We start from the raw sequence: 13,896 nt of genomic DNA on the forward strand, positions 1-13,896 counted from the left end.
ATCAGTTGTTTCTCTTTATAGAGGAGAATAATTTGGTGTCGTTTCTAATTATCTGTTGTTTCTCTTTATAAAGGTGAATAACCTTTATTTTGTCTTGTGTGTTATGATTCTAGTATTTAATTATTATTCTTTTCCTCTTTAGTTAAACCTAGAATGAGTGTACTACTTGTATATATTCAGACCATTTGTTTTGATTTGAAGAAAGAAGAGATATTCATTCTCATATCCTTTGTCTTCAGTTTACTCTTTTGTTCATCTATGTTCTGTTTTGTTCATCTCTATTCTATTTTGTAATAATCTTAATGCAATTTAAACATGTCGATCGACACCGGATATCGAGACATCTTGGAACCATTTGGTCTCGACCAGTGTACTTACCCCAGGCTCGAGAGATGTCCTTTCTCGAAGAGTCTTGACATGATTGTTACACTTCTTCTTCCTCTTTCACTGCCCAATCAGCTTCTGGCACCGCTGCCAAATTTCGCGATTGGAATACTTTGAAATCGAGACATTTCTTTGTGATCTCATCCACCTAAACCTGTCAAAGGTTCTCGTAGGACAACCTTGGATTTAAAGGATTGGTGCACATCTCCAATTTGTACTCCAAATAATCGAGCTTCCGCCGGTCGGTGTGGTTCCAGAATTTGACGAAGGTGTGGTTAGGATTTTTCCAAATTCACATATTGGCTTCTTGCTTCCGGTTTTGTAAAACAATAAAACGTAAAACAATATAAAACAAAAAAAGCAAACTAAAATCCACACACATGAAACTCCACTTCTATGATGGAGAAATGGTATGAAATTGAAAATTCCTCACACCGAATATTTATATATATTGAGAACTTGGCTCCAAAGCTTTAAATTTTTAAATTTCAATAGGCACATGTTTTCTGCATCTCTTATGTTTACTGTTTACACAACCTAAAAGAGTGTTTTTCAAAATAGTGTTAAAAAAAAAAAAAAACTTTATAGTGAATAGAGGTAAGGAGCAAAAGGAGTCATTGTGGGTGAGAGAGAAAGTGAAAGCTGAGTGAGAGTGAGAGAGAACTCAAAAAATAAAAGTTCATGAAATCGAGTTTAAAATCCTAAAAGCCTCATATGCGACCAAAAAATTTCAATACGATAATAAAGAAAAATCTTAAAGCAATTGACTTCAAAATACGATTAAACTACTACAAAACATGTCGAAAACTACTTCAAAAATTTATGGAAGTGGTTTACTTCCAAAGTTTGGTTTCGGCTCTTCGTTAACGCATTGATGGGGTAAGCATTCTTTAGTTACCATTTTCACCCCAAGTTTTACTTTTTCCACTCCAAATATTTTGTTACTTTTCATTTGAAAATCAGTAATTTTCGGAATAATTTATGGAAACTTGTGATATAAGAAATGCAACATTCCCATGTTCACATTTCAAGGAATGAACTTTTAATCAGTAAAATAAACATATTTTTTATGGGATAAGAATGCATTCTTTATATGCAATAAATGTATAATTTTGCTTTATATATTGTTGTTTGGTGACTTCTTGGGTTAGTTTTGGTGACCCGCTCCCCACATAATAATGGGCTCGCATGTTTCCGGTTCATCTCCCATAAATAAAATCTAAAACAAAAATCTACATCTAAATGTTACAATAATATTTTTTTTTTTTTAATTTCACATTTCACATTATGGCTTGATGATAAATACAAAAAAAAAAAATAGTTTTACCAAAGAATATAGTTACTTGAAATGGAGTGAAGAGAGTGATTGGAAATAAAGACTATTTTATTTGATAAGTAAGATTTTGTGGTATAGGAATGAGTAAGAGTATGCTCTCTTTTTCTTCCTATTGTTGCCTTAAATAAGGAATTAATGGAAGAGTCAAGAAGTTGGTTTGTGTATAAAAACTGTAAATTAATATTAATTTAAAAAATTAAACAATAATTTTACTTTTTAAGTAATTCATATTCATATGAAATAACAAAATACTCCATTATACTAATAAAATGAGATAAATAAAGGTAAAATAAGAAAATATTTATGTATAAAAAAACGGTTATAATGGAAAATCTCATTTATATATAGATATAGATAACATTTAAATAAATTAAACTAAATAAAAATATGATTAACATCTAATTAAATAAATATGTTAAAGTTAAATATTTCATAAATAAATAAATATAAAAAATTTATTATCTAAGTGACTAAAAATTATAGTAATTAATTATCATCTTATCTTTATTTTAAAAGTATAATTGTTTTTATTCCATTTTACTAACATTAAAATATAGTAAATATTTTTGGTTATAGGTTTTGTGGACTAACTCGTCCTATTTCATCATTGTCCTACACAAACTACAAATTATATAGAGCGGACCTAAGCGGATCAATAGATACTCCATTCATATGGTTAAATTTAAGAAATTTTACATAAATTTAAATACAAAATTTACTCTTATAAATTTAATAGCAAAACACATTCTTCCTTATTTTCGGATAATGTTATGACCACTAACTCTTAAAAAGTCTTTGTGTAAGTTACTAAGTTATTTTTCTACAAGTTAAAAATCATCTCTTAAGAGGGGGTTGTTGAATTTCAATCCATAGTTGGTATTGTTGAAATTCAGTCTTTCCAACAAATGAAGGGTCTCACGCCAAAAGTATGTTTACATTTACATTTGTGTTTCACTTCTTCGTCCATAACAAATAAAAAAAAATACTCATATTTTTTCCTCACGAAAATTAACAAAAAAAGAAAAGGTTTGTTGGTGAAAGAAGTAGAACAATTGAGGAAGAAGAAGAACGTCAGAAGTTGGTGAAAGAGTTAGTCCACGGTTTGCTCTCCCAAAACCTCCTCTCCAATTCCTTGCCGCTAAATCCTAAATCTCCTTAATTTCGCAACTCTCTCCATTAAGCCCTCCACCTTGCCACCCACTCGCTTCGCCAATACACTCTGACCTTTTCTCCAAATTCGCCTCCAAAGACAATAATTGCGAGAAATTGAAGCTAGACCTGTAATTTGCTTATAAGTTCGGGAGTAGAGTGTGTGCAGCGGAGAAATAATATTCAAAAGTTAAAAATAAATATAATCAATAATTAATTATAAATGTACGTAATATGTGAAATTCATGTCACGTAATCATCATTTAATGCCGTTTATATTAATTTAATAAAAGAAATCAAATTGTATATTTTTTAACAAAACTTAGACCAAATTGATTTTCTTAAAAAAAATCACTATAATAAATTGAATATGTAGGGACAAAATATAATTATACTTAAATAAAATCAATTTATAATATATATATATATATAAAAGAAATAAAAGTAATTTAACAAATAACCATTATTCCATTTCTTAGAAATTCCCTAACTTTAAAAATTATTGTGGTAGGTTAGGTGAGAAAGATCTTCCATTACCTCCATTGAGAAACATTCCCTTACCTCAACCTTGATTCTTGTTTTAAGAGATCCGTGAGGCACTACTTCAACTCTTAGATATATCTATATATATAGAAAAAATCTCAATCGTAGACTCCATTAGCTCTTTCCTATGTAACACCTAATCTTAAAAATCTCAAATGATGGTAATCCTAAATCAATAAAAAAGGAAAACTCCAAAATTAATGTGTAGCGTAACAAACTCTTGCTCATACTTTTTTTTGCAGAAAACACTCTACGAAATTCCTATATTTATTTATTCACTTCTAGATCCTATTTAAACTCAGTTGACTGAAACAAAGAATATGTTTGAATTTAAATTGAAATATTTAAATCATTTTTTAGTTTCTAATTAATGCTATTATAATATTTGTTAAACTCTTTCCATGTCAACTCAAATAATAAACTTTTTACTTCATACATATTAATTTTGCGTGGCGATTTATTAATAACTCTACACCATAATACTATTAGAATTTTTTATTAAAAATGTAGATTTCACTTAAAGAAATAAAATAATTTTTATAATTATAAAATGGTATCTTTTACTATAACCATGGTCGGAGTATCCTTTTCCGTTCATTTCATTTTCATGTGAAAGTGATAAAAGAATCGTATATAAGTATGGAAAACTATTTCACAAATATAAAAAAATAAAATAGTTTGAATTATCAGAGATTTATATTCTATTTTTTTATATACAGAGATTTATCTGAGAGGTTAATTTAAAAAACATTCTCTCATTCAGTATAATACTAATTAATAAAAATATTATTAGATGATAAAAATATCCCATCTAATATTTTAGATTTTCTGTTATAACTACATTCTTAGTTGTATTTGATTGGTTATAACTCTTTTATCGGTTATAATATATGACGTTTGGACACTCCTCTTAAATAAATAGCATGTCGAATACAGATACTTGTATGACACGTATCAGTCAAATGTTTAATTAAAAAAATATTTATTGAATTTTCGACAATTCTAACATAATTTTAACACAATTTTAAAATAGAGAAATGTATTAATTTTCTAAAAACTCAAATTTATTGTATAAATTTTTAGTATGATTATAAAAGTAAAAAACAAATTCTTTTAAACCAACTATAAAAAATATTTTTCTATTAAAAAAAAACTGAAACATACTTAAACATATAAATTTTTATTGTCAATTTATATAATTCATAATTATATAATATATAAATTCTACGTATCTTCACACGACATAGGTTATAACTATTTTATCGGTTATAATTGTTTTATCGATTATAAATGTTCTATCAATTATAACTGCTATCAGTTGTAACGGTTCTATCAGTTGTAATTGTTATCGGTTGATTTTTTTTTAATCTTTTAGGCAGATGAGTAAAATATATAATTTTCTTTCTTATTTCCTTTTCTATTCTTTATCTGATATATAAAACAAACTCATAAACATCTAAAAGCAAAGTTATCTTAAAATCAAAATAGATATATGAGCAAATGAAGCAAGCTTAACTGGCACCAATCAATATCGAAACCAACTACAAGAAAAGAGTGATATTAGTGTTGATATGATTATATCAGTGTGGAATACAGCATAAGAGGTAACGGTGACAAAATTGGAGAAACCAGTGGCAAGGTGACAGAGAGTTTGGTACCTAGCAAATGGCATCTGTCACCATATTTTAGAATTTTCCTAAGCTGTCTATCATTTATTTCTGCACTTCACTTGTGCATCCGAGCCAAAACCCGTTTCTTTCATGCGTATCCATGTTAAAACTTTTGTCTCTCTTGTGCTAACAGACAAACACAGCGATTTAGCACTTATTTCTTCATTTATTTTCTTCTCCTTACGCACTGAGTCACTTAGAGGGAGAACCAACGGAGGCAAAGAACATGAAAACTCTCAAGGAATGGTTCACTTCATCACAGACTCTATTGAGCATGTTGCTAGTGCAAGTTCTTCTAACTGGGATGCAGTTGCTTTCAAGGGTTATATTAGTTCAAGGAACTTTCATTGGTGCACTTATTGTTTATCGTCACCTTGTTGCTGCTATTTGTGTTGCCCCCTTTGCACTCTACTTTGAAAGGTATTCTTCTTTCTCAACTTTTTTTTCTATATATGGCTTCTTCACATTTTATCAAGAGTATCAACAGAATAAATGTGTTTAATATCTTCAATTTTTTGCTGCAGAATCAATTTTTTTTTACTATTGAACAGGTTTTGGAGTCTGCATGTTTTTTTTTTTCATCTTTCATAGTGTGTTAAGATAAACTTGTCACTTTGCTTGGTGCATGCTAATTTTGTTCTTTATAGTTTTGAGAAGTAATGTTTTTCCTTTTGTTTCCTAATGCAACTTTCAGAAGATATACAATTATTTCCTAATGCAACTTTGATTCTTCAATTATTCTGTATTTGATATTTGATTGTTTTAAGTTCCCTCAAAACATTTAGCTTATTAATGTTCTCTCTTCAATTGGTGTTGCAGAGGTCACCCAAAGAAGCTCAATTGCAAGGTTTGGTTTTGGCTCTTCGTGAATGCACTAACGGGGTACGTATACGTTCTTTAATGAGTTTAATTATAATATGTTCTCACTGTAGAATGCTTTCACGTCACCCTTCAATTTACAAACAAAGAGTCTTGTACGTATTCAAATATTATTTAAGAAATTGAAAACAGAAAGAAAGAAAGTTTTCATTTCAAAATTCATAAAATACATATTAGAAAGTTACAGAACATCCTATTTTTCACATAAAGATACTATAAAGATTATATACTATATTATCAATTCTTAATAGTAATTTTACTCCAATACAAAAATAGTATAAGATTATTTTTTAATAATTTTTTATTTACACTATAATTTAAAAATATACATTTTTTCTTATTATGAAAGAGCATAATGTTGTACAATAAAGATTATATACACTATCAGTTTTTATTTTTAATTTTTACTCCAATATAAGAGTATTATAAGATTATTTCTTGATAATTTTTATATGCACTTTAATTTTTTTTAAACAAATTATTATAAGGATGAAAGAGAGTCTTATTTAAAACTATGTGGAGTATTTTATTTAAGATTTAAGATAGGATCTCCGTCATCTTACTTCTAAGATATCCTTTTAAAGCGGTTTGCAATGTCATGGTTGATAGAAGAACACATGAACAAGTCATAAAAAAATATACACGTCAAAGATAAACATTATCTATTTCCAGCACCATTAATTACTGTCAGACAAATGAAAGTTTTTTAGTTAAAACTATGCGGCAAAATGCTTACTTATATAAAAGATTTAGACCCCTAAGGTTTATATATATATATATATATATATATATATATATATATATATATATATATATATATATATATATATATTTCATACGTGCAGAGAAAGTAATTTTTTCATAAATAAGTTCTGTTTTTTTTTCCTCCTTTACTTTCATCTTTTATAGATAATAGACTTATAGATGCATTGTATTTATAGTTTAAGTTTTCTAAGTTACCTTCATGTTTGGCTGTTAAGGTTCCTTCTATTGCTTCATCCTGTCTCATGACCTCTTCTTTGTTCTTGTGCTGGTAAAGCATTTAAGAGCTCTGGTCCTCTGTGTTATCTAGGATTGTTATAGTGGCTTCAAACCTCTCTGAAGTAGTTTTTCCACAATTCTCGAATCTTTTAACACAAATCCAAGCAACTTCACTTTGTTGGCAATGTTTAGAAGTTTGTCAGAGTACTCTTTTACAGATTCTAACTCCTTCATTCTCTGCAGTTCAAACTCCCTTATTAGATTCAACACTTGCATTCCATGAATCCTCTCAAAACCTTCATATTCTGCCTTGAGGTAATCCCAGATTTCTTTTGCTGACTTCAAGGACATTATTCTTGTGAATTCCCATAATCCAATGCTTCTAGGTAGGTCTCCATACGAACAACCCACATTTGATAATTGTCTCTATCAAAGACGTGGTGTCATTGCTGAAAAATTGAAACCTCCTTTCCTTTCATTGATGCACTCTACTAACCTCACATATCCCTCCCTCAAGAAGATAGTTCTGATACCAATTGTTTTTTTTTTTTTTAATAGATCAGAGGAAGATATTTTATTATGAATAGTTAACTAAAAATATTAAATCAGCAATTAAAACAAAATATAATATCACGTGCACTTATGTGCATTTATATGAAGTTAAAAAACACAATATCCAACAGTAAAGTTTATATATATATATATATATATATATATATATAATTCATATGTTTGCAGAAAAAGTAATTTTTCCATAAGTAAATTCTGGTTTTTTCTGGTCCTCCTTTACTTTCACCTATTATAGAACAATTAATAGACTGTATTTATAAATGTATTTATAGTTTAAGTTTTCTAAGACAACCTTTACTGCATTTTAAACATTTGAGTATATTGGTTTGAAGAAAAGTAGGTGGCACTTTTGATTTGGAAGTATTGAGACTAAAAAAGAAGATAAAGAAACTGAGTGTGAAACTTACAAATAACCTTACTTGAGTTTGCGTCCAAAAATTTTCATTCTACTCTTTTAACAAATTTTAGAGAACAAGCAATAAGAAGAAGCTATATATAGTAGTTATTTGTTTAGATATATAGAAAGGCCAAAATAAACAAAGAATAAATGAGTCAGTTTAGTTGTAATATTGCATGCTTAAATACGTCACCTAATTAATTAAACTGTGTTTTAAAGGAATTCATTGAGAAAGTAGTGAATAAAAAGTTTTAATTCAAAGTTACATTAAAATATATTATAAATTAGTTTGACAAATAATATGTTAATATAAAATTACTCTCCATTCTTCCATCATGTTTTAGAAGTACCCATTTATAATATTTTCTTAAACTCTTCATCTCAAATTGATTTTTACATTTAGAAAAAACATAATAATAGTAATAATAAGAATAATAATTAAACATTTTAATACTACTTAACAGAGCATTAACCTTTTCTTACAAGTATATACAACAAATTTTGCATTTATGTATGAATGGAATTCTTTTTTTAAGTATTTGAGCCTATAATAAAATATCACGTGCACTTATGTGCATTTATATGCAGTTAAAAAACATAATATCCAACACTCCTCCTTGATTTTTTGAACTGCAAATTCCAATCTTCAGTATTGAGAACTCAAACTTGTTGGCTAGAAGTGGCTTGCTAAACAAATTTGCAAAATTTTTTTTTTTTTTCATCCTCGCTTTGCTTAATCTCCATTCAACACCTTTTGATTTAGGTGTAGATTCTAAAAGACTTTTGTCAAAGACTAAGGTGATAAGATAATCATCAATTCGGTTATACCATGTTCTGGGAACATCTTTTAAGCCATAAATAGCTTTAGACAACTTACAAACTTTGTCTTCTTTTCCTTCCACAATGAAACCTTTAGGTTGCTCAACAAAAATTTCTTCTTCAAGAAATCCATTAAGGAATGTTGACTTGACATCCATTTGATGTACCTTTCTATCTCGAGTTATGTCAACAAGCTCCCAAGTTTTGTTCTTCTCAATCATATACATCTCTTCCTCCATTGCCTTTTTCGACTTTGGGTCATTAATAACTTCTTTGTGATCAGCAGGTTCTTTGTGATCAGCAACTTCACATACTGCAACGTTACATCTATGATATATGTCAGAGAGTAATTGATTGCCTTTAATTGGTGAATCATCTTCCATTTCAGATTTTTGCATCTTGAAAAGCCCTTGACCAGTCAACTCCTCCTGAAATAGATCTAATGAAAAACTTTTGCATCTCATTTGTACCTTGAACAAATCTTGTCTTGTTGCATCCTGGATCAAACAGTGGCTATCTTCAAGAAACACCTTGAAGCCTTTTTGCAGCAACTGACCTACACTCAATAAATTTTGGTCTATGTTAGGTACATATAACACATCAGTTATAGTTTTAGTACCTGAATGTGTTGCTACAACAATGGTTCCTATTCCCCTTTTACTGAAATGTGACCTCCCGGACCTTTGAAATTTTTTAAGGCTTCAACTCCTTGAAAAGTTTTTTGTCATAAGTCATGTGATTTGTGCATCCACTATCAATCAGCCAAGATGCACTTGAAATATAATATTGTTGGAGAAATCAGTTGCAACGAAAAATACATCCTCCTCCTCATTTGCAATTTGAGCATTTACATCTTGTTGCTCACTTTGGTTTCTACAAATGATTGTTTCATGCCCAAGTTGATTGCACTTGTTGCACTTATCATCAGACCTTCTCCAGCACTTAAATGGTGGATGACCTAACTTGTTGCAATGCTTACAAGGAGGGTAATTTCTCCTTTTGTTGTTATTGTGTGCAGCAACTTCTCCATTTTCTTGCTGGTTCTGCTTGATCTTGCTACCTTTATTTTTCCGACCACCTTCATGTATGTATGTTTGGTTGTTAAGGCTCCTTCTATTGCTCCATCTTGTCTCATGGCTCTTCTTTGTTCTTGTTCTTGTAAAACATTTAAGAGCTCTGGTCCTTTGTGTTCTATAGGGTTGTTATGGTGGCTTCAAACCTCTCTAGGACCGTTACAAGTAGTTTTTCCACAATTCTTGAATCTTTTAACACAAATCCAAGCAACCTCACTTTGTTGACAATGTTTAGAAGTCTGTTAGAGTACTCTTTTACGGATTCTGACTACTTCATTCTCTATAGTTCAAACTCCCTTATTAGATTCAGCACTTGCATTCCACGAATCCTCTCATCACCTTCATATTCTGCCTTGAGGTAATCCCAAAATTTCTTTTGCTGATTTCAAGGACATTATCCTTGTGAATACCATAGGAGATACAGCTGCAAAGAGACATGTTTTTGCCTTTGATCTTTTCATCTTCTTTTCCATCTTTGATTTTATTTGTGTCACGGATTTTTTCTGGAAGGGACTGAATTTTCTCTTCTACAGCTTCCCATAAATCCAATGCTTATAGGTAGGTCTCCACACGAAAAATCAACATTTGATAATTGTCTCCATCAAAGACAGGTGGTGCCATTGCTGAAAAATTGAAACCTCCTTCCATTGATGCTCTCTACTAACCTCACAGATCCCTCAAGAAGATAGTTCTTATACCAATGGTTGATTTTTTTTTTACTAAATCAGAGAAAAATATTTTATTATCTTTGCTAACAATTACATTTATAGTATCTACTGACTCTTAAATGATTTTATGAGCAGTTACCTAAAAATATTAAATCAACAATTAAAACATAACATAATTAAAACAGAATAAATAAATAAAATATCGGATGCACTTATGTGCGTGCATTTATATACAGTTAAAAAACACAATATACAACAAGGTTATATATATATATATATATATATATATATATATATATATATATATAATTCATATGTTTGCAGAGAAAGTAATTTTTTCAGAAGTAAGTTCTGGTTTTTTCTGGTCCTCCTTATTTTCACCTTTTATAGAACAATTAATAGACTTATAGATGCATTGTATTTATAGTTTAAGTTTTTTAAGGCAATCTTTGGTGCATTTTAAACATTTGAGTATATTGGTTTGAAGAAAAGTAGGTGGCAATTTTGATTTGGAAGTATTGAGACTAAAAATGAAGATAAAGAAACTAAGTGAGACCTTTGAATGTGAAACTTACAAATAACCTTACTTGAATTTGCGTCCAAAATTCTTCATTCTACTCTTTTAACAAATTTATTACTCCTGTTTATTGTAGAAAACAAGCAATAAGAAGAAGTTATATATATTAGCTATTTGTTTAGATATATAGAAAGACCAAAATAAACAAAAAAATAAATGAGTCAATTTAGCTGTAATATTGCATGCTTAAATAGGTCACCTAATTAATTAATCTGTATTTTAAAGGAGTTCATTGAGAAAGTAGTGAATAAGAATTTTTAATTCAAAGTTACATTAAAATATATTATAAATTAGTTTGACAAATAATATGTTAATATAAAATTACTCTCTATTCTTCCATCATGTTTTAGAAGTACCCATTTATAATATTTTCTTAAACTCTTCATCTCAAATTGATTTTTACATTTAGAAAAAACATAATAATAATAATAATAATAATAATAAGAATAATAATAATTAAACATTTTAATATTACTGAACAAAGCATTAGCATTTTCTTACAAGTATATACAACAAATTTTGCATTTGCATTTATGCATAAATGAAATCCTTTTTTTAAGTAATGAATCACGTGCACTTATGTGCCGTTAAAAAACACAAATATCCTACACTTATGTTCTATTGTTTTTATAACTAAGAAAGGTGAGCTTATCTTTAAACTCTTTCATTTAAATTAGAAAATCATATATATTATTGCTGGAAAATATTTTGATGAATCTTTATGATTTAAAATTTAATTTGTGTTTGTTATTATAAAAAAATACACAGTAGGTATCTCCACTAACCTTTTCGGCTTCTGATTGTTTCCTAACATAAGGTAAATTACAGGATGGCCATGGCTCAAGGATTGTTTTATTATGGTCTGCGAGACACTTCAGCTACTTACTCTATGAGTTTTCTCAACTTGGTTCCTATAACCACTTTCTTTACCTCTATCATATTAAGGTATTTGGAAACACTGCTTCATAAAAGTAAAGGCTATTAATTTCTGACTAGTTCCTTACCACAACAGTTAAAGCAATTAATAAGACACTGCAATAATAAAAAAATTACTTTCAAATTCATTAATGCAGAATGGAGAAACTGAAGTGGCAAACATGGGTTGGTAAAGCTAAGTCTGTTGGGTCAATTATGTGTGTTGGAGGAGCATTAGTTAGCAGTGTTTACAAAGGGAGGGAATTTTATCTTGATCATCACAATCATCATACTCATCAAACTGCACCACACAAAACCCACATGCTACATGGTACTATCTTTTTGATTTGCAGCTGCTTCTCATACACAACCTGGTTTATTGCACAAGTAAGTTCCATTCTACAAGCTACTTTATTGTTTTCAATGAGATTATATTAATTTTCATCTTCAATTGCTACATATTTTCAATTTAAAAGGTGAAGTTGCTTAAAGTATTTCCATTCAAGTACTGGGGAACAATGCTAGCATGCATTCTGGCAGCAATTCAAGCAGCAGTAATTGGTGTTTGTTTAGATTCCAGTAAAGCTGCTTGGAGATTAGAGTGGAATCTACAACTCATCACTATACTATACTCAGTAAGATTTACCTCCTCACAGTTAAAAATTGACTAAAATTCATATATTCTTAAAATTGTTAAAATGTAATATATTCTTAAAATTGTTGCTCTAATTAATGCTTCTCAAATTTCATTGTAAGACAAAGTGATTATTGATTAACGAAATTTGAAAACTATCAAGAGTGATTAAGAGTGAAGAACAGAAACAAACACTATTGTTTTACAGAGTTGGATTTATTTATGTATAGGGTGCACTGGCTACTGCTGCTACCTTCTGCATACTATCCTGGGCAATAACAATCCAAGGACCTAGTTATCCTCCAATGTTCAATCCCCTTTCTCTCATTTTTGTGGCCTTTTCAGAAGCTGTCATACTTGGAGAACCACTAACCTTTGGAATGTAAGAACATCTTTCTCTCTTTACATCACATGTTAATTTTCAATGTCACTTTAAATTGTTATATTAGGATCAATTTTGAGATTTGACCTAACTTTCATCAAATAAGCACTTTGTCAACCTCACTAGATCAATGGAATATGAACAGCATGAAGATAAAAAAATTGCTAATTCAAAATCTGTCTGTAGGTTGGTTGGCATGGTTTTGATCATAATGGGATTGTACTCCTTTTTGTGGAGCAAAAAAAATGACACACAGAAGTTGTCTCAGCCAAATGTTGCAGCTGCAGAAGGATCAACCATGATGGCTGATGGACTCACTGCGACTCAATCAACATCCACAGTAGTACCAAGTGCTTCACCCACCACCGATTCTGTGATTCTTGAAATTGAAAAGACTGAGAATAATTAATGTTAATTAACTTGAAAATAAGTTGTTGGGCACAGAACTGCACTTCTGATAAATAAAATGTAAATATGTGCCTTTCAATCTATTTTATGACTACAAAATTGCATGTTTAATCCCCTGTTGAAAATTGAGTCTGAGAATAGAATTGATTTTAACCTGAAATAATTTTAAGTAGATTCTACGTTGGATTCTAAGTTTGAAAAAAAGATGTTGTGAATTTTAATGAAATAAATATGATGAAGGTTTGATGATGAGATGAGAGCGACCTAACAAGGGAGAATGTGAGGGTTTGGGTGAGTACTGCACTGAAACTACAGCAGCAATAATTTGGTATAAATGCACATTAAAGAGACATTAAAGATGAAGTCAACCATTCTTAAATGTGTAACAGGTGATTACAAGCTTGTGGTCAGTAGCAGGGTTCAGTGCAGTGATGAGGAAAACTTTATCGATTTGTGTTGTGTTGTGTCTGCTACTTCTAGCCAAACCACATTTCTTTCCACATAATTATTC

At 29.5% G+C, this 13,896-nt stretch overlaps 1 protein-coding gene across 1 annotated transcript; it reads left to right on the forward strand.

Moving 5' to 3' along the window:
* Positions 1 to 5,241: 5,241 nt before the first annotated feature.
* Positions 5,242 to 13,562, forward strand: LOC137825735 (WAT1-related protein At5g64700). The gene is made up of 7 exons (XM_068631490.2): positions 5,242 to 5,502; positions 5,902 to 5,964; positions 11,875 to 11,991; positions 12,120 to 12,348; positions 12,438 to 12,596; positions 12,826 to 12,977; positions 13,164 to 13,562. The coding sequence occupies exons 1-7, from the start codon at positions 5,309 to 5,311 to the stop codon at positions 13,384 to 13,386; spliced, it is 1,137 nt and encodes a 378-aa protein (XP_068487591.1). The 5' UTR covers positions 5,242 to 5,308; the 3' UTR covers positions 13,387 to 13,562.
* Positions 13,563 to 13,896: the final 334 nt, after the last annotated feature.

Source organism: Phaseolus vulgaris, chromosome 8 (genome assembly GCF_051622355.1).
Source record: "Phaseolus vulgaris cultivar YP4 chromosome 8, ASM5162235v1, whole genome shotgun sequence".
In the NCBI taxonomy this organism is placed as follows: domain Eukaryota; kingdom Viridiplantae; phylum Streptophyta; class Magnoliopsida; order Fabales; family Fabaceae; genus Phaseolus; species Phaseolus vulgaris.